Source organism: Ascaphus truei, unplaced genomic scaffold (genome assembly GCF_040206685.1).
Source record: "Ascaphus truei isolate aAscTru1 unplaced genomic scaffold, aAscTru1.hap1 HAP1_SCAFFOLD_955, whole genome shotgun sequence".
Classification (NCBI taxonomy): Eukaryota; Metazoa; Chordata; class Amphibia; order Anura; family Ascaphidae; genus Ascaphus; species Ascaphus truei.
In genome coordinates this window covers 19,608-41,471 of record NW_027457294.1, presented here as the reverse complement: position 1 = coordinate 41,471, position 21,864 = coordinate 19,608, and the positions used below count along the sequence as shown (strand labels likewise).

General features: G+C 51.6%; 1 protein-coding gene across 3 annotated transcripts; it reads left to right on the top strand.

Annotated features, from left to right (window-relative positions):
• Positions 1–1,551: 1,551 nt before the first annotated feature.
• Positions 1,552–12,670, top strand: LOC142486570 (telomerase protein component 1-like). Of its 3 annotated transcripts, none has more exons than XM_075585148.1 (15): positions 1,553–1,716; positions 2,037–2,213; positions 2,866–3,050; positions 3,833–4,157; positions 4,251–4,369; positions 4,957–5,221; positions 5,683–5,791; positions 6,234–6,364; positions 7,175–7,378; positions 8,187–8,399; positions 8,747–8,947; positions 10,852–11,073; positions 11,379–11,474; positions 12,023–12,111; positions 12,220–12,670. In XM_075585148.1, the coding sequence occupies exons 1-15, from the start codon at positions 1,624–1,626 to the stop codon at positions 12,338–12,340; spliced, it is 2,550 nt and encodes an 849-aa protein (XP_075441263.1). In that variant the 5' UTR covers positions 1,553–1,623; the 3' UTR covers positions 12,341–12,670. The 3 variants fall into 3 exon arrangements, with proteins under 3 accessions (XP_075441265.1, XP_075441263.1, XP_075441264.1); XM_075585149.1 differs by having other exon boundaries at positions 1,607–1,741; XM_075585150.1 differs by lacking the exons at positions 12,023–12,111; positions 12,220–12,670 and having other exon boundaries at positions 1,552–1,716; positions 11,288–11,397.
• Positions 12,671–21,864: the final 9,194 nt, after the last annotated feature.

The following is a 21,864-nucleotide window of genomic DNA, read 5'->3' as shown; positions in this document are numbered from 1 at the left end:
GACCGTAACCTATAGAAATAGTGAGCTGAGGTTTTATGATGGGGTATTGGTATTGTTGGGAGCGCAAACTTTTTCCCCTGCGCCCCCCTGCCGGCAGTTCCCCTCTCTCTGCACCCCCCTTACCTCGGCTCTGGCGTCATGACGTCACATATATAAAGAGAAAAATGACAATTGCGCCAACCGTACTACAGTATAGTTCAAGACTTCAGTCCTTCACAAAGTGTAATCCTGCTGCCCGAGTTTCTTAGAGGTGATTCACCAACCTCTATATAATGTCACAGAAAAAAGGGGGGGGGATCCTCCGGCGCGTCGTTCCACTTGTGATTCCGGGACACATGAAATGTAAAATAGAGAGGGGAACCACAATCAGGGGTGATTCAATACATAAAAGTACCTTATAGCTTTAAAGAGGGGACCCCCAGCACATTGCAGAGGGACGCCGTGGGAGCAGACTGTCAGCTGGCAAGCTGTATACCATCAACCGTAGAAGTCTTCATACTTTCAGTCTCAAGCTTGCCCAGGAACAACTGAGCCTCCCTGCCATAGGACTTGATGTACAGATCAGCACTTTTTAGACACTCCCATTGAGTAACAAAAAGAATGATTCCTGCGCTCCTACCAATTAGGCCAAGATAAAATAATCGCATGATAAAGGGTATTTTGTTAAACTCTTTGGCCAAAGCATTTGTAAGCCTGCATGCCACATCAAGTGTGCACCCAGTTTGCCTCTATAGTAAAGGTAACTATGATGCTGGCTTTAACCAGATTTTAATTGCACTACTCACATAAGCTCATGCTTTATTTAACCCCTTCAGGTCTTTCACACTTTTTTCACCAGTACATGGTGGCTATTTTTATGATGCTTTTCTCCTATGCGCTTCTACTCCACTACAATAAAATCAGAAACATGCTTTTTTTTTTTTCTGTCTGGTCCCTGCACAATATATGAACAGGAGCTAGGATTGGGGGAAAACCCAGCATTTTTACCCTAAACCATTGCATAATTATTGTTAACAGATCGCTATGGGGTGACGGGCGCGCACGACTCCACTATGGATAATGCCTACCTGGGGGCGCGCCCAAGCCAAATGATGTCGCAGCGTCATTTGGCGCGGGATAGGGGGGGTGCGAGCACAGGGGCTAAGCAGGCAGGGGGCACAGGGCCAAAAGATTGGGCTGTGGTGCCCAACGGACTAACCAGATTATCCTCTTAAAGTAGATTTTTTAAATCTGACACCTAGCACTATTTATTTTAATTTTTTTAACAAGTAGTGGTGTTAATGTTACTTAATGACTGCAAGTAATTAGGGCAGAATGTCTGTCTTGTTTCCAAAACTATATATATAATTTGTTTTTATTTTAATAAACATCAAATAAAGCTACAACTCCATCAGTTCTTGGTGCCAACAGACAGCTGTGGATGTTTGTGCCGCCCTCGGCTGTGTGCGCTGTGCTTGTTCCCCTGACATTGTGTGCGAGTAACGGCACCTCCACAATCAGCAATGTGTACACACTCACCACGTGCTGGCTCCGGCGCTTCCGGGTGTCACGTGCTCTGCGGTCTCCATGGTAACCGCGTCTGGCTGTCTCAGGGCGATCCGCACCGGGTCCTTATAAACCAACATGGGCCTAGTAGTCTCCAGGCCTGGGAGACCCCGGGGAACCGGCGAGGGAGACCTGCAGGACCCCAAAGCAGGGGACCGGGGGAGCGCAGAGGTAAAGGAGCCACGGTGTGGGGCAGGTACACGCAGCTCATCCTCGTGGGGCAATATAGAGTCCCTTCTGCGAGAGAGAGGTGTGTGTGTGTGTGTGTGTGTGTGTGTGTGTGTGTGTGTGTGTGTGTGTGTGTGTGTGTGTGTGTCACGAAAATAAAAATCAATATGAACTCGTTTTTATTTATTTATATATATATATATATATATATATATACACACACACACACACACACACACACACACACACACACACACACACACACACACACACACACACACACACACACACACACATATATATACTGAGCCTTATTCTCTCAGTCCCCAGCTCTGGACTTGACCCAGATGTGGGACATGATTGACAGATGGTCCCTTGAGATGAAGGGGCCCGATCACAGTGCCGCCGCCCCACCGCCCCAGGGCTGGGAGACCGTGAGGGTTTTTGTCTCGTCAACGTTCGATGACTTCCACTCGGAGCGAGAGGTGCTAGTGAAACAGGTAACGAAATTCTGCAGGCATTCTCTCCCAGCAGCGCCCTCTCTGTGTGACCTCAGCAGCGACCTCTGTGTGACCCCCCCCCCCCCCAGGAGTGCCCTCTCGCAGTGTGACCCCTCCCAGCAGTGCCCTCTCTGTGTGACCTCAGCAGCGACCTCTGTGTGACCCCCCAGCAGTGTCCTCTCACTGTGTGACCCCCCCCAGGAGTGCCCTCTCGCAGTGTGACCCCTCCCAGCAGTGCTCTCTCGCAGTGTGACCCCCCCAGTGCCATCTCGCAGTGTGACCCTCCCCCCCAGCAGTGTCCTCTCGCAGTGTGACCTCCCCGCCAGCAGTGCCCTCTCGCAGTGTGACCTCCCCCCCAGCAGTGTCCTCTCGCAGTGTGACCTCCCCAGCAGTGTCCTCTCGCAGTGTGACCCCTCCCAGCAGTGCCCTCTCGCAGTGTGACCTCCCCTCCAGCAGTGCCCTCTCGCAGTGTGAGCTCCCCCCCAGCAGTGTCCTCTCGCAGTGTGACCTCCCCAGCAGTGTCCTCTCGCAGTGTGACCCCTCCCAGCAGTGCCCTCTCGCAGTGTGACCTCCCCCCCAGCAGTGTCCTCTCGCAGTGTGACCTCCCCAGCAGTGCCCTCAGAGTTTGGGTCTCCCTCTTGTCTTGCTGCAGGTTTTCCCGGAGCTCAGGGAGTGGTGCGAGGCTCGCGGTCTGTGTCTGGTAGAGTGTGACTTAAGGTGGGGGATCCCCCTGGACACCCCCTCAAGCAAGATTCTCAGCACCTGCCTGGGAGAGCTGGACCGATGTCACCAGGACACACATGGCAAACCCCTGATGGTGATACTGCTGGGGGAACGGTAAGCTCCAATGTCCCTGCCTGACAGCTATAGAGCGCCGCCCTGTCATCTAGGAACATGGTGGCAGCTGAGCTATGCAAGGAATATCCTACATCTGGTTTTTTTTTAAAATCAGTTTTGTATTATGAGAAAATACTTGTAGAATTTAAAAAAATAAAACAACTCTGAATTACATTTTTTATGTATTATAATGTAACAAGTATTTTTTGTTTCTATAGCAACCATTTACAAAGTCACATCCTTCCCCTTCTGAAACTGGCACTGGCACTGGCACTGGCACACCCCTTTTTGAGCCCCGCCTTCTCTCTAGCAGTGCACCAATAGTATCTAGTGACTGCCTGGTCACATGATCTTCCCAACAGAACTTTGCATCTTTGTTCCTCTTCTTCTGCACTGACAGCCATTTAGTGAACCCCCGAGCCAAATCTTCGCTGATCGATCACAGGAGAACGGATCGATCAGCAACTTAACTAATTACTTATTGTGTGGATTGTATTGGGGCACATATTAAAGGGGAAAAAAATCAAATCTGAAAAGAAAACCCGTCTCTGTCCCCAGAAGATATACCGTAATACATTTTTCTCATGTCACTCTGTATCATTTTCTTTTTCCCTGTCCATTTCTTGATTTGTATTGCTATTTCTTCGTATTTCTTTTAATTCCTGTCTTTTTCCCTGTCCATTTTCCTCTCCGTGTTTTCTCTTTCTCCTAAAGATTACTCCTGTTCATATCTGCTTATCTCTCCTGTGTCCATCTCATTTTCTCTCTCTCCTACCTCTCAGCGTTGGTTGGATCCCAGATATTGCTGCGGTACCACAGGAGTTGGTGGATCAGTACCGCTGGGTTCCTGACATGTCTGTTACCGGGATGGAGATCTTGCATGGGGCTTACCGGATCTGCAACCCTAATGCTAGCTTCTGCCTGCGGGATCCAGCCTTCCTGGGCAGCCTGCCCCCAGAGGAGTTACCAAGGTACCAAGACACAGGCAGTAGGGCACTACTATTGCAATCACTGAAGGAGCGAATGTGCCAGCGCTTCCCTGCAGAGCAGATACTGAGATATGGCTGCCAGGTGCTGGGTACAGACAGCAGCACCAGGGCAGAGAAGGTAAATACAGTGTTCACTGTTCACTATACGGTGCCAGATAGGAGCGCAGGTTGCTACGCAAAGATAAGTTTCACACTCTGTCTCTCCGCTCAGGTCCGACTAGGATTTTCAGACGAGTTCTCCTCTTGGGTTCTGCGGTTCCTCCAGACACGGATCCTGCAGAGCTTCCCCGGGCACGCAGGGGTTTTGTCTCAGCGAGCGGGACCCTCCTGGTAAGATGGGGGTATAGGGATGCACAGGACTGCTGTGGTGGTCTCAGAGTAATTACAGTGCTGTCTGCTGAGCTCATGGCCCGCACTGCCTGCCTGTCTCGCACAGAGCCCCGCACTGCCTGCCTGTCTCGCACAGAGCCCCGCACTGCCTGCCTGTCTCGCACAGAGCCCCGCACTGCCTGCCTGTCTCGCACAGAGCCCCGCACTGCCTGCCTGTCTCGCACAGAGCCTCGCACTGCCTGCCTGTCTCGCACAGAGCCCCGCACTGCCTGCCTGTCTCGCACAGAGCCCCGCACTGCCTGCCTGTCTCGCACAGAGTCCCGCACTGCCTGCCTGTCTCGCACAGAGCCCCGCACTGCCTGCCTGCCTGTCTCGCACAGAGCCCCGCACTGCCTGCCTGCCTGTCTCGCACAGAGCCCCGCACTGCCTGCCTGCCTGTCTCGCACAGAGCCCCGCACTGCCTGCCTGTCTCGCACAGAGCCCCGCACTGCCTGCCTGTCTCGCACAGAGCCCCGCACTGCCTGCCTGTCTCGCACAGAGCCCCGCACTGCCTGCCTGTCTCGCACTGCCAGTCTTTATGTCCGCAGGGAACAGGCAGAGGCAGCTCAGCACCAGCTTTTCCTGCAGCAAAGGTGCCAGTTGTTCCTCGGCCGGGATCTGGAGTTACAGAGGGTCCTGGCGTTCCTACAAGTGGATCTGGCCGACCCCCAGCAGCGTCTGGACACCTGGAGGAGTGAGGGGTCAGAGCATGGGCCTCACTATCCTCCCAGTATACCTCTGTACATGATCACAGCAGAGCCCGGCATGGGCAAGTCCTCCCTACTAGCTGCCTGCATAGCCAGAGCACTCAAGGTAAGTGGCAGGAACCTCGTACGGTGCTCACCGTGTGAGCCAATCAGTATGCTCCCTACTGCACCAGGTGTGTGAATCTGGAGTGTGCCAAAGCATATGTTCCAGACCTCATGTAGGTCCCCAGTGGCCGCTACAGCGTGCGCACCACACACCACAGCACAGCCCTCTATGGAGCAGGCCCCAGAGGCCGTGTGTGTGTGGGCGCGCAAAGCGCAATGACGCGTACGCTGGCAGGGAAGACAAGAATTTAGTCTTCCCATGCCGCGATCACGTGGTCGGCGGGCAGCCAATGGAAGGGCAGATATGCCCCATCATGGACGCGCCCCCGCATCCCATCGCTCCCCTACAGACCGCAGCTTTAAACTGTGCACGCACCGTAAGGTCGCCAGGCGCGCGTGCACAGTAAATACTGGGGCCGCCGCCTTTAGTCTTTAACCCCTTGCTCTGGTTTTCATCCCCAGCTGCCTCACTGCAGAGTATTTTATCATTTCATCGGCTGCTCTCCCTCTTCGGTCCAGCTCAGCAACCTCCTGATGCGTCTGTGTTGCCAAGTCATGCCAAACGGAGCAGGTATGCCTTGTCCGCATGCAGCAGACTGTTGGTATGGGCTCTTTGGTCTCTAGGTACCTTATCAGTCGGGATAGAGGGGAGAGTCTCCTAACCTACATATGATATTCATTGGAGGAAGTATCCTGATGGGAGGCTCCTTGATATAGAAAAACTTTATCGGGGCCTGATAGCAGGGGTGCTCAACTCCAGTCCTCCCAGCCCCCCACCAGGTCAGGTTTTCAAGATATCCCTGCTTCAGCACAGGTGGCTCAATAGGTCCCTGCTTTAGCACAGGTGGCTCAGAGTCAAAGACTGAGTCTCTGATTGTGCCGCCTGTGCTGAAGCTGGGATGTCCTGAAGACCTGTTGAGGGGGGAGAAGGGGGCTTGAGGATTGGAGTTGAGCCCCCTGCTGTAAGGCACCTTCCTCCGCGTTACCTTTCTCTCCTTTCCGTGGGTTTTCAGAGCGCGAGGAAGTTCTCCTGAGACTGAGAGATTGTACTAGGAATGAGGAGATGAAGGTTATTGCGGAGCAGGTTCTGGCCGCCAGCTCGCCGGACACTGCTCTGTATATATTTGTTGATGCAGTAAATCAGGTACAACCACGTGAACGATGTAGCCTTGTACTGCACCCAGAAATTCACTGCCAACAATATATACGCATACAGACAGCACTGTGATCTGCCTACACATAAATACAGCACCATGTATACTCACAGCACTCTATACACCACCATGTATACTCACAGCACTCTATACACATCCATGCACCACCCTGTATACTCACAGCACTGTATACACACAGCACTGTATACACACAAATACAGTACGGTGTATACTCCAATACAGCACTGTGTGAACCGCCTGCACTGTATACACATATAAATACAGCGCCATGTATACTCACAGCACAATACATATCAATACAGTACCATGTATACTGCCGGCACTGTATACACCTATATAAATCCCCAGTGCACTTACCATACCCGAATGTGTTACCGTTGTAATGTTTTTTTTATACATTGCTATTTAGTTTCACTCCCCTATTCATCATATTGCTCCGTGGAATATGCGGGCACTAAATAAATAATACAAACTATACTAATACTGTATATGCAATATTACTTATTAACATTATTACTTGTAATATTACTTAACATATAGTGTTATTAATAATATTATTATCACAGGACAGGAAATAATACTTTTCAGATAGCCTCCCAGTTCTGTCGGCCAGTGTACACTTTTGTCTCCTATCGTCTATTTTTGATCTCCCAAAAATCTAATAAATTCAGTTATGTATACACATAACTGCAGCACTGTGTACACTGCCGGGCGATACACACGTGTATAATACGGTGCGGACACATACACACTTGCTAAATGACGTGTTTTGTCCCCAGCTCTCCGCTCCCTCGGATGCCTCTGACCTCCTGTCCTGGCTGTGCACAGAGAGATTCCTGACCCCGTCCTGCCGCTGTGTCATCACCAGCATCCCAAACACAGCCGTCCCCGCTGCGGGTATACCTTACTACCAGCGCCTGGAGCCGCTGTCCCCGGAATCTGCACAGAGCCTGGCTGTGGTATACCTGTCCCGCTACAGCAAGGTGACAGGCAGCCGGGCCCGGGCAGGCGACAGACAAGCAGAGGGGTCAGGGAGAAGCAGACAGGGACAAAACCCAGGGATAAGAGGAAGGACTCAACGCCCCCATGTGCTGCCCACGACATCTGCCTCTCCTGCCCTACCTCCTCTCAATCCCACCTACAAGACGTCTCCTGTGCTGCCCCCTCTCTCTGGACTTCCCTACCACGCACCGCCAGGCTCTCCCCCAGCCTTCAGATCTTTAGTAACTCCCTGAAAACGCACCTTTTACAAGGAGGCCTACTCACTTTACCTCTAACCCAACTGGGACCAGCTGTACGGCTGGACCCATCTCCACTCTATGTAAAACCCCCTAACATCCCCACCCTCAGATCTCAATGGGATCAGCAGTCGGGCTGAGGCATACTCCATCATGATGTATACTCCATCCCACAACGAGCAGACAGTTTACCTTCTTGCTTCAACATTGCCCCTTATTCCCTGTAGAGTGTCAGCTCTCCGGATCAGGGCTCTCATTACCTTCTGTATCTGTCTGCGCTTGTCCTTATTTGGTATGTCATATACATAGCTCTGTACCCCCCGCTGTACTGCGCTGCAGAATATGTTGGTGCTTTACAAATAAACGATACTAATAATGACAGACAGAGATACAAGTGATAGAGGAGGTTACAGACAGAGGGACCAGGGAGGGGCAGGGGGAGACAGTGACACAGGGCACACTGAGATTAGTACAGAAGGTTCGACCGAGGGCGCAGAAGGACACGCAGACTGATTGTTTTTTGGAACGCATCCCCCTTCTCCATCCCCTGCAGACACTGAGCGCTGAGCAGCTCCACCTCCTGCTTCAGCACGCCTCCTCCCTGAACCCGCTGTGGCTGTCCCTGGCCTGCGAGGAACTGCGCGTCTTCGGCGTGTTCGAGACGCTCACCCAGAAGATAGCGGGATTCCCAGACACGCTGCAAGGGCTGCTGGGAAATATTATCCAGAGGCTGGTGCAGGAGGACCAGGGAGCAAGGGTCAAGGAGGTGAAAGGGCGGCGACGCTTCACAATGTGTACCCAACACAATATCATTATATTTCTATAGCACAAACTGCGCACAGGACAAGCATATAAACAATGTTAAAATACCAGAAACTAGATACAATGCAGGCGTAAGCATCAGACATAAAAGGAAAAGGGTGTCCCTGTTCTCAAGAGCTTACAATCTAGGGGCCTTAGTCACTTCACTGATAGTGTCTTCTGGTTCTGGAAGGTGTTTCGTGGCAGAGCACCACTTAGCGGATGGGACCCAGTGTGTGTTTAACCCTTTCACTTGCTGGCGGGTCATGGACATCAGGCTGCCCCTCTCTCTGTGTCGTTTCTCTATTACAGCTCCTGTGCCTGCTGCAGTGCTGCCCGCAGGGAGCGGGGGAGAGAGACCTGCAGGGAGCGCTGGGCGAGATAGCAGGCTGCCCGCAGTTTCCCACCATGCACTGGGCCTCGCTGCGCAGAACCCTGAGCGTGCTGCTGCGGGTGGGCCGGGACCACAGAGGGAGAGACACACTGAGCTTCTTCCATGGCAGCGTGGCAATGGTATCTAGGGAGTCCATGGGCGAGGGTCAGGGGCGAATAAGGGCATGGGGTAGAAGGGGCATCAAGGGATCCCAAAACTGTGCGCGCTCCCATCTCGCGTGTGCGCTTCCATCCTGCGTGTGCGCGGAGTATTTACAGACTTAATGTGTAGATATGTGTGTGCTGTATGTGCATTAGTTTTGTACGTGTGTACGGAGTCTGTGTGTGTATGTATGTATGTATGTCTGTTTCCAGTTGTGTGTCTGTACAGCGCACATGCACATGTATGTTCAGTATATTTTTATTGAGCGCAGTGTACCTATCGCTTTACACAATAGCCTTTAGAATGCAGGAAATAAAATAGCGCTCGATAGGAAAGGGAATCCCTGCCCCAGAGAACTTACAGTCTAATTTCCTACAATGCCATGTTCATACACAAGGCAATCGGCAGGCGGAAGGCCTTTCTTCTCTTCTTCTTTAGCAGGATAAGTATCCGCAATGCAAAAGGTGATTATACAGTACAGGAAAAAAGCAAAAGCATAACCTGTTTTTGTATCTCTGATCTACATTAGTGACTCCCAACAGGGAGTTTGGGGAACCCCCAGGGTATAGCAGTATATATATATAGTGTATAGCAGTATAGTGGGGACTGCACACTTATTAGTAAGTCCCCAAACTGCACCTTAGCGTGGGGGGGTCGGGGGGAGTATAGCTGTCAATTGCAGCAGGAGTGTCCAAAGTCACTCCCCACAATGCTTTGCGTCTACAGCAGCAAGGCATTATGGGGCATGACTTTGGAAACTCCCGCAGTGAGTAGACAGCTACACCCCTCTTGCTGCCTGCACACACTGGTCTGCCGTTTGGGGCCTTATGAAGCGTGTGTTCCCCACACAAGTTCAGGACACTATATAGCCTGGTATTGGTCAAAGATGTACAGTATTAATTAGGGATTCACGGAAAACATATTTTTTATTAGGAACCACTCATCTACATCGTAATGCACAACCTGCTCTGCAAGCTCACCCTGCACCTCTCACTGTCTCTGCAAGCTCACCCTGCACCTCTCACTGTCTGCAAGCTCACCCTCCACCTCGCACCGTTTTCCTTCTGCTTGAGGGTGCTTTCTGTGTATACGTTTAATGCCTCCGTCACGTTGTGGGTTTTTGTGTCCCGTATTCAAGGCAGGAAACTATATTTCGGTATACAGGGTTTCATTTACAGGGGATAAACAAAACAACAATAGGCCCACCGTCCATTTAAAGAAAACAAAGCATAAAAATAACACCTTCCCCTATTAGGAGACTGTCTACACATCAGCTCCCTCTCTGATTTGCTGGCCAACTAAACTGGTTCTCAGCTTTAAATAACCCACTCAGTCTTACAAATATACTCTTTATGACCTTATCATAGTCCTTATCTTTTGTTGGGGACTCGGTCCCACAAGAGTCCAGGATATCTCTCTCTTGATCCAAACACCTGGACAGCCCTGCTTCCACAGTAGGCTTGCGTCCTTGCTTCGTCTTGGATGGGCAACACAGGCAGTCCCAGCGGGCTCTGCGATCACCGTCCAGCAGGCTTGGGGACTGTGCCAGTCAGCTTCTTCCTGGCTGGGGAGAAGTCTCTCTCTCTATCTCTATCTCAATAGGGTCAGCTCTGTCTCCCTTTTACACCTCCTGTTCAATCAGGAGTGCTGCTTGTTGATTTGCTGCACCTGCAACAAGCCTCCTCAGGGGAGTTTAACTTTCTGTAGGCTGGAAAGTACACTAGCTGCACCACTCCAGCCCATACAGAGACCGTGACTGTATCACATCGTGCAGTGGGGGTGCGCTCTCTGCGTAAACATGCAGTGAGTCTGTGCGCGCTGTGTACACAGTGTGTGTGCAGATGCCGCACTAGTTACTACTCTGCATGTTTTCCGAGTGCAGGCGGTGGAGCAGTGTTTGCTGGATGGACAGGACTCCCGCCAGCAGTACCTCAGCAGCCTTGCCGATTACTACGAGTACCGCTGCCCGGATGATGTCACCGTGGTGTCCCAGCTTCCGCGGCTGCTGCAAGAGGCCAAACTGAGCGGCCGCCTGGTCCAGTTCCTGCGAGAGGATCCCCGTGCCCGGGTCATCCCTGTCCACGAGCGCGCTCAATACCTGAAGGTAACTACACAGCATTACCACCACCCACCTGCCAGGTCTGCAGAGCATCTCTGCATTATCCTCCTACCCGCCAAAAAGATCTGCACAACATTGCTCTATTATGCCCATACCTGCAATAGAGATCTAAAGAGCACCGCTCAATTATTACTTCTGCCAAAGAGATCTGCTGTGCAGAGCATCACCCCATTACTCCTCCACCCAAACATATCTGCAGAGCGTCGCTCCTTTCCTCCCTGCTATGGAATAATGAAGCAAAGCTCTGCACGTGTATTCCATCTCCTGCTTGTGCCGCCTGTGTTTGGCAGAGCCTGCGTTGCACACGCGTGTGCAGGGACGGCTTCCTGAGGTCCCCAGCTCTGATCTGCTTATTCTGTTCCCTGCGGACCGGTGCATTTGGGCAGGTGAGGGAGACCCAGAGAACTCACATTTCTATTTCCAAGTGTTTTTCTCTTCTTTGCGGAGTTTGCTCTATGTATGACCGCCTCTCTCATCTTAGTGGTAACCGCTCTGTCTGTATGATGGTCTGTCTCTCGCTGCTCACAGTGTGCTGTCTGTGCTCATGTAAATGTGTATGACTGTCACTCGTTGCTGTACATCCTACTTGTCTCTCTCTCTCTCTGTGGCCCAAGTATTTGTCTTCTGACAGCAATAGTTTTGTGTACTCTGTGATTTCTGCATCTCTCTTTCCCTCTCTCGTGCGCGCTCTCTATCTCTCTCTGGTGCGCACTCTCTCTCTCTCTCTCTGGTGCGCACTCTCTCTCTCTCTCTCTGGTGCGCACTCTCTCTCTCCTCTCTTTGCCCCTCTCATCTCCTTCTCTCTCCCTCTTACCCTTCAGTAACCGTTGCATGTGCTCTATTCTGTACATGTATCTCTCCCTCTTCCCTCTCTCACACATGTATTTATCCCTTCTGTCAGTGACTGCTGTGTGCTCTGTCCCTCTCCCCTCAGCTCTTCCTGAACAGACAGAGCTGTGTGGTGTGTGGCTCCCCTGTCACTGTGATGGGGAAGGAGGCTTTCCTGTGTCCTCAGCACTACAGGTAACTGCACAGTCCCGGCTCCTTACTCTTGTGTCTCTGGGCCCGAGTGCCTCCCCTCCCTTACGCTGGGCTCACTCCGTTACCATAACCCCCACCTTCTCATTCTAGGCACGGCTGGTCAGAGTGTCTGGTCTGTAAGTCACCCATCCATGGCCCGCAATCACCATCTCCAGCCCTCCTGTGTCACCTCTGTGGCTTTTATCAAACTTGTGTCACGTTAAAGGTGTGACACTCATATACAACAAGACACGTATCACAATGTCTCTCTGTCGGTGTCTCCCGCTCTCTCACCCTCTGTCTCTATCATTTTTCCCATTCCTCCAACCGCCTTTGTTTATTACCTTGTATTTAATAAGGTAAGAAGCAGGGTAACACACAGTTAACAATGCTTTAATTCCCATTCACGTGTGCGTTTCCCTGCTTATCAGCACATGTAATAGATATCATGTGTTTCCCTCTCTCCTCCCTCGCTTCGTCCCTTCCCCAATAATGTATTTCCTGCTGCTTGTGTGCTCTGCTCTGTACATAGCAAAACAATAAAGACACAATTTCATTATTCCATCTTTTTTCGGCCTCACCGGTTTGCATTTCCACACAGAGATGTTTTCCTTATTGAGGCTGCATTGCCCTGTTTATTACACCATTGATACTCTCTGTGTTAGGTAACAGAGCACAATATTACACCCGTCACAGTGATGGGATTAAGTGATAGGGTGCAGTTTGCACCATGCACAGCAGGGGGTGTCACGGGTGGCTTTTGGCTCCGAGCTGTCAATTCATCCCCCAGGTACTTGATTAGAGAAACACTGGCAGCCAGGGGGCTCCCTCTGCCACTTTATTTAAGGATTAAATAGGAATTAATCCCGACACTCACTGGAGAGTTAGTCAGGGAGTTTCTCCTGAGACACATTACACATACATTGATATAGCTGCCTCTGCCCCTCATTGCATTGGGCACACAGGTATGTTACTACACCAAGTGCACTGCTGTCCCATGTCTCACACACACACACACACACACACACACACACACACACACACACACACACCTCTTTACTGCAATTGCTTTCCATAGGTTTGTAGAAAGGTTGGAGTTGCTAATGTCCCTCATTACATCTCCCGTCCATCAGACGGGGTACTGAGCGTCCATGTACACCAAGGACCCCTGCAATGGGATGTTACACATAGTGTAGTGGAGAGCAGCAGGAGTATAGTTAGATAAGAGAGAGAATGAGAGTGTGTGTGGCAGGGCAGTCAGAAAGAGAGAGAGCGAATGAGAGTGTGTGTGGCAGGGCAGTCAGAAAGAGAGAGAGAGAATAAGAGTGTGTGTGGCAGGGCAGTCAGAAAGGGAGAGAGATAGGAGGAGCGTGTGTGGCAGGGCAGTCAGAAAGGGAGAGAGATAGGAGGAGCGTGTGTGGCAGGGCAGTCAGAAAGGGAGAGAGAGTATATGGCAGGGCAGTCAGAAAGGGAGAGAGAGTATATGGCAGGGCAGTCAAAAAGGGAGAGAGGTAAAATAAAGTTACAAAGTAGGAGAGTAGAGAGACTGAAAACAGAGAAAGGTCAAATAAAAGGGGGGGGGGGGAGATAAGAACTGCAACAAAAACAGATGGGGAGAGAACGGTTGGGGAGGAAGGATGGGGGAGAGAATGGTTGGGGAGGAAGGATGGGGGGAGAGAACGGTTGGGGAGGAAGGATGGGGGGAGAGAACGGTTGGGGGGAGAGCGGTTGGGGAGGAAGGATGGGGGGAGAGAACGGTTGGGGAGGAAGAATGGGGGGAGAGAATGGTTGGGGAGGAAGGAGGGGGGAGAGAATGGTTGGGGAGGAAGGATGGGGGGAGAGAACGGTTGGGGAGGAAGGATGGGGGGAGAGAACAGTTGGGGAGGAAGGATGGGGGAGAGAACGGTTGAGGAGGAAGGATGGGGGGAGAGAACGGTTGGGGGGAGAGAACAGTTGGGGAGGAAGGATGGAGGGAGAGAACGGTTGGGGAGAAAGGATGGGGGGAGAGAACGGTTGGGGAGGAAGGATGGAGGGAGAGAACGGTTGGGGAGAAAGGATGGGGGAGAGAACGGTTGAGGAGGAAGGATGGGGGGAGAGAACGGTTGGGGAGAAAGGATGGGGGAGAGAACGGTTGAGGAGGAAGGATGGGGGAGAGAACGGTTGGGGAGGAAGGATGGGGGGAGAGAACAGTTGGGGAGGAAGGATGGGGGAGAGAACGGTTGAGGAGGAAGGATGGGGGGAGAGAACGGTTGGGGGGAGAGAACAGTTGGGGAGGAAGGATGGAGGGAGAGAACGGTTGGGGAGAAAGGATGGGGGGAGAGAACAGTTGGGGAGGAAGGATGGAGGGAGAGAACGGTTGGGGAGAAAGGATGGGGGGAGAGAACGGTTGGGGAGGAAGGATGGGGGGAGAGAACGGTTGGGGAGGAAGGATGGGGGAGAGAATGGTTGGGGAGGAAGGATGGGGGGAGAGAACGGTTGGGGAGGAAGGATGGGGGGAGAGAACGGTTGGGGAGGAAGGATGGGGGGAGAGAACGGTTGGGGAGGAAGGATGGAGGGAGAGAACGGTTGGGGAGGAAGGATGGGGGGAGAGAACGGTTGAGGAGGAAGGATGGGGGGAGAGAACGGTTGGGGAGGAAGGATGGGGGGAGAGAACGGTTGAGGAGGAAGGATGGGGGGAGAGAACGGTTGGGGAGGAAGGATGGGGGGAGAGAACGGTTGGGAATAGACCATGAAATACAAAAGATAAAAGGACTGCAGAAGAGAGGGCCATGGATTTATAAAGACGGAGAGTCATAGAAAGATGAGGGGGTTACAGAGAGCTTAAAATAAGAAGACCGTGGTGGAAGTGTGAGCAGTGCTACAGGTAGCGAGTACTTATTATTTACAAAACGTACAGTTCAATTTCCTCAACAAAACGGGATTTAATTTACAAAATAATACTCTGTTGCTACTGGGCCAACCTTGCAGGAAGGGCGCCCGGGAACCCGCCACACCGCCTGAAGAGGAGCAGCACGACCTTTTTGTTGTTGAAGCACTTTGACCGTAGGAAGCAGGAATGTGAGGGATGGGAGGGATGGGAGGTGATACGGGACGGACAAAGTGATTATACTTAAATGCAGAATCCGAGATGTGAGGGAGGAGAGCGATGTGTTTATGAGACAGACGTATAGAGACAGAGCGGGCTGGGGATGCTGAGGCGTGAGATGTACAGGAGGGATTGTGATTAAACATTCATTCCGGGCACTCTGATACCACAAGGAAATATTTAATTGACTTACTGACACAGATAGGCACTTACTGTGTCCCCTGATAATACCTCCCCTTTAGCACCTCCATACCCCGGCCTTTAATTTCCCGAGTAACACGAGAAGCCGGGTGGGAGGTGGGGAGAGCAGTAAGTGGATGAGTTGGTAATATGGGAAGGTAAATGGACGGGCCGCCAGAGCCACGCTCTCTAGTAATTGCTTGTGAAATCTTGTTATCCAGTAATAAGGGAAATTTGTTTCTCATCTCTTCCCCCGCTGATGGATCCTCAGGGGGGGCGAGAGCTGGAGACTCGCAGAGAGAGGAGAGAGTCCGGGAGTAAAAAAGCAAGGCTTGGGGGGAGGGGGGGTGGAGGGGGAGAGGCCAGAAAACGGAGAAAGGGGAGATAGAGGGGCCGGGAGAAAGAGGGCGGTGGGAGAGGGGCCAGGAGAAAGAGGGCGGGGGGAGAGGTGCCAGGAGAAAGGGGTGGGCCGGAGAGGTGCCAGGAGAAACGGGTGGGAGGGGGGGGGGGGAAGAGGTGCCAGGAAAAAGAGGTGGGTGGTGGGAGAGGTGCCAGGAGAAAGAGGTGGGCGGTGGGAGAGGTGCCAGGAGAAAGAGGTGGGCGGTGGGAGAGGTGCCAGGAGAAACGGGTGGGAGGGGGGGGAGAGGTGCCAGGAAAAAGAGGGGGCTGGAGGGCCAGGAGAAAGAGGTGGGGGGGAGGGGCCAGGAGAAAGGGGTGGGGGGGGAGGTGCCAGGAGAAAGAGGTGGGGGGGGAGAGGTGCCAGGAGAAACAGGGCGGGGGGAAGAGGTGCCAGGAGAAAGGGGTTGGGGGGGAGGTGCCAGGAGAAAGAAGTGAGGGGGAGGGAGTGCCAGGAGAAAAAGGTGGAGGGGAGGGGCCAGGAAAAAAGAGACCCTGGCTCTCTAGCTGGCAGCCAGCTTCAAGTCACTGCTCCTTAGAAGCTCTCTGCTCTCCCCCCGAGTCCTGGTCCTGCTGCTCAGACTGGGGAAGGCCTCATGTTAATGTTTCCATATATTTGTATAACACTTCCAGGGCTCGGCCTCTCGTACTCTCAGTCCCACTCACAGTCTGGGGGGGAGGGTCACAGAGTGTGAGATAAGCTTCCTGGGGGGTGGGGCTGTGCCCTGGCTATGTGCCTGCTGCAGGGCTCCTGTCCGAGGCAGGGGAGGACTCCTGCGGGGAGTTGGCTGTGGTTGTGGTTGCAGTGTTTGTCTCCTGCATCCTCCAGACCTGCGGGGAGAGGGAAGAGGCTGGGGTTACTCATTATAACACAGGCAGGCTCACCTTCATACACACTCGCATGCACACACACTCTCACATACATACACATAGATTCATGCACACACACTCTCACATACATACACTTAGATTCATGCACTTACACACTCGCATGCACACACACTCTCACATACATACACTTAGATTCATGCACTTACACACTCGCATGCACACACACTCACACATACATACACTTAGATTCATGCACACACACACTCGCATGCACACACACTCTCACATACATACACTTAGATTCATGCACACACTCTCACATACATACACTTAGATTCATGCACACACACACTCGCATGCACACACACTCTCACATACATACACTTAGATTCATGCACACACACACTCGCATGCACACACACTCTCACATACATACACTTAGATTCATGCACACACACACTCGCATGCACACACACTCTCACATACATACACTTAGATTCATGCACACACACACTCGCATGCACACACACTCGCTCGTACTCACACACACACACACACATTCACTCTCACACACATTCACTCTCACATTCACACGCACTGACACACACACATTCACTCTCACACGCACTCGCACACATATTCACTCTCACATTCACACGCACTGACACACACATATTCACTCTCACATTCGCACACACTCTCACACACACACATTCACTCTCTCACATTCGCACACACACACACACATTCACACGCAGACACACACACACACACACTTATTCACTCTCTCACATTCACACGCACACACACACACACACACACACACTTATTCACTCTCTCACATTCACACGCACACACACACACACACACTTATTCACTCTCTCACATTCACACGCACACTCTCTCTCACACACACACATATTCACACACACACACACATTCACACACACTCATATTTACTCTCACATTCACACACACACACACACATTCACACGCACTCATATTCACTCTCACATTCACACTCATATTCACTCTCTCACATTCACACACACACACACACACACACACACATTCACACGCACTCATATTCACTCTCACATTCACTCTCTCACATTCACACACACTCATAGTCACTCTCTCAGATTGCATTCATATACTCACGCACACACTCGCATACATACACTTAGATTCATGCACACGCACATTCACATACTCATATTCACTCTCACCCTAATATTCACATACTCACGCACACACTTACACCCATTCATATACACAGCCTTGCACACAGACTTACATTCACATACACATGCACACACATTTGGTTATTCACACACACTTTCAAACACATTTGACATCACGCACTGTTACTCTCGCACACCCACGCACACCCTCCCATGCAGTCACGGTCAAACACACATTAATTCAACTCACAAACACACACACTCGCATGCATGCGTTACCTCATCGTATTTCCTGGTGCTGTATATGTGGTTTTTGTTCATGAACGTGAGTAATATCCAGTCACAGAACACGCTGCCCTGTAAGCACAGTATGGCAGAGTACTAACAGTGTAACGTATTAACACACACCAGTATAACTTGGGTGATATTAAACCCTTCCTATGTATTAGTAATACAGGCTCTGTACATTGTCTAGAAGTACATGGTCATATAACAGACACTCATTGCCCTGCATAGTACACATGCACAATGATGTTATACATACTCTGCATATAGTACGTATAACAGATGCACATTGCTGTGCATATAGTACAGATACACACTATACAGTATCCATATAACAGATACACATTGCTCTGCATATAGTACAGATATACACTATACGTATAACACATGCACATTGCTCTGCATATAGTACAGATACACACTATATAGTATACTAACCAGTGGTGCAGTGTGATTGATACTAGTGAGTACTGAGTACCACTACTTTTTTTACTGACAAGCTTTTCGTTCCACCTCCTATGGATTTATTTTCGGAAGGCTTTGTGTCCTTATTCTTTTCAAATATCCATATTGTATCAATCTTTCCGAAATAGGTTTCAAACAGTTGCTCCCCACTTTGCACACCGCCTGCAGAACCCCTGGGTGTCTGTCCTTGTCACCGCAGAATGGGCGGTATGTCAGATGTACCGTGTCAGTGCAGAATGGGTGTGTCAGATGCAGCGTGTCAGTGCAGAATGGGTGTGTCAGATGCAGCGTGTCAGTGCAGAATGGGTCAGATGCAGCGTGTCAGTGCAGAATGGGTGTGTCAGATGCAGCGTGTCAGTGCAGAACGGGTCAGATGCAGCGTGTCAGTGCAGAATGGGTCAGATGCAGCGTGTCAGTGCAGAATGGGTCAGATGCAGCGTGTCAGTGCAGAATGGGTCAGATGCAGCGTGTCAGTGCAGAATGGGTGTGTCAGATGCAGTGTGTCAGTGCAGAATGGGTCAGATGCAGCGTGTCAGTGCAGAATGGGTCAGATGCAGCGTGTCAGTGCAGAATGGGTCAGATGCATCGTGTCAGTGCAGAATGTGTGTGTCAGATGCAGCGTGTCAGTGCAGAATGGGTGTGTCAGATGCAGCGTGTCAGTGCAGAATGGGTGTGTCAGATGCAGCGTGTCAGTGCAGAATGGGTCAGATGCATCGTGTCAGTGCAGAATGGGTGTGTCAGATGCAGCGTGTCAGTGCAGAATGGGTGTGTCAGATGCAGTGTGTCAGTGCAGAATGGGTCAGATGCAGCGTGTCAGTGCAGAATGGGTCAGATGCAGCGTGTCAGTGCAGAATGGGTCAGATGCATCGTGTCAGTGCAGAATGGGTGTGTCAGATGCAGCGTGTCAGTGCAGAATGGGTGTGTCAGATGCAGCGTGTCAGTGCAGAATGGGTGTGTCAGATGCAGCGTGTCAGTGCAGAATGGGTTAGATGCAGCGTGTCAGTACAGAATGGGTTAGATGCAGCGTGTCAGTGCAGAATGGGTGTGTCAGATGCAGCGTGTCAGTGCAGAATGGGTGTGTCAGATGCAGCGTGTCAGTGCAGAATGGATGTGTCAGATGCAGCGTGTCAGTGCAGAATGGGTGTGTCAGATGCAGCGTGTCAGTACAGAATGGGTTAGATGCAGCGTGTCAGTACAGAATGGGTGTGTCAGATGCAGTGTGTCAGTGCAGAATGGGTTAGATGCAGCGTGTCAGTACAGAATGGGTCAGATGCAGCGTGTCAGTACAGAATGGGTGTGTCAGATGCAGTGTGTCAGTGCAGAATGGGTGTGTCAGATGCAGCGTGTCAGTGCAGAATGGGTGTGTCAGATGCAGCGTGTCAGTGCAGAATGGGTTAGATGCAGCGTGTCAGTGCAGAATGGGTCAGATGCAGCGTGTCAGTGCAGAATGGATCAGATGCAGCGTGTCAGTGCAGAATGGGTCAGATGCAGCGTGTCAGTGCAGAATGGGTGTGTCAGATGCAGCGTGTCAGTGCAGAATGGGTCAGATGCAGCGTGTCAGTACAGAATGGGTGTGTCAGATGCAGTGTGTCAGTGCAGAATGGGTCAGATGCAGCGTGTCAGTGCAGAATGGGTCAGATGCAGCGTGTCAGTGCAGAATGGGTCAGATGCATCGTGTCAGTGCAGAATGGGTGTGTCAGATGCAGCGTGTCAGTGCAGAATGCGTGTGTCAGATGCAGCGTGTCAGTGCAGAATGGGTTAGATGCAGCGTGTCAGTACAGAATGGGTTAGATGCAGCGTGTCAGTGCAGAATGGGTGTGTCAGATGCAGCGTGTCAGTGCAGAATGGGTGTGTCAGATGCAGCGTGTCAGTGCAGAATGGATGTGTCAGATGCAGCGTGTCAGTGCAGAATGGGTGTGTCAGATGCAGCGTGTCAGTACAGAATGGGTTAGATGCAGCGTGTCAGTACAGAATGGGTGTGTCAGATGCAGTGTGTCAGTGCAGAATGGGTTAAATGCAGCGTGTCAGTACAGAATGGGTCAGATGCAGCGTGTCAGTACAGAATGGGTGTGTCAGATGCAGCGTGTCAGTGCAGAATGGGTGTGTCAGATGCAGCGTGTCAGTGCAGAATGGGTGTGTCAGATGCAGCGTGTCAGTGCAGAATGGGTTAGATGCAGCGTGTCAGTACAGAATGGGTCAGATGCAGCGTGTCAGTGCAGAATGGGTCAGATGCAGCGTGTCAGTGCAGAATGGGTCAGATGCAGCGTGTCAGTGCAGAATGGGTGTGTCAGATGCAGCGTGTCAGTGCAGAATGGGTCAGATGCAGCGTGTCAGTACAGAATGGGTGTGTCAGATGCAGCGTGTCAGTGCAGAATGGGTGTGTCAGATGCAGCGTGTCAGTGCAGAATGGGTCAGGTGCAGCGTGTCAGTACAGAATGGGTGTGTCAGATGAAGCGTGTCAGTGCAGAATGGGTTAGATGCAGCGTGTCAGTACAGAATGGGTTAGATGCAGCGTGTCAGTGCAGAATGGGTCAGATGCAGCGTGTCAGTGCAGAATGGGTCAGATGCAGCGTGTCAGTGCAGAATAGGTCAGATGCAGCGTGTCAGTGCAGAATGGGTCAGATGCAGGGTGTCAGTGCAGAATGGGTGTCAGATGCAGCGTGTCAGTGCAGAATGGGTGTGTCAGGTGCAGGGTGTCAGTGCAGAATGGGTGTGTCAGATGCAGCGTGTCAGTGCAGAATGGGTCAGATGCAGCGTGTCAGTGCAGAATGGGTTAGATGCAGCGTGTCAGTGCAGAATGGGTGGGTCAGATGCAGCGTGTCAGTGCAGAATGGGTTAGATGCAGCGTGTCAGTGCAGAATGGGTTAGATCAGCGTGTCAGTGCAGAATGGGTCAGATGCAGCGTGTCAGTGCAGAATGGGTTAGATGCAGCGTGTCAGTGCAGAATGGGTGTGTCAGGTGCAGGGTGTCAGTGCAGAATGGGTGTGTCAGATGCAGCGTGTCAGTGCAGAATGGGTGTGTCAGATGCAGCGTGTCAGTGCAGAATGGGTCAGATGCAGCGTGTCAGTGCAGAATGGGTGGGTCAGATGCAGCGTGTCAGTGCAGAATGGGTTAGATGCAGCGTGTCAGTGCAGAATGGGTGTGTCAGATGCAGCGTGTCAGTACAGAATGGGTTAGATGCAGCGTGTCAGTGCAGAATGGGTGTGTCAGATGCAGCGTGTCAGTACAGAATGGGTTAGATGCAGCGTGTCAGTGCAGAATGGGTTAGATGCAGCGTGTCAGTGCAGAATGGGTTAGATCAGCGTGTCAGTGCAGAATGGGTCAGATGCA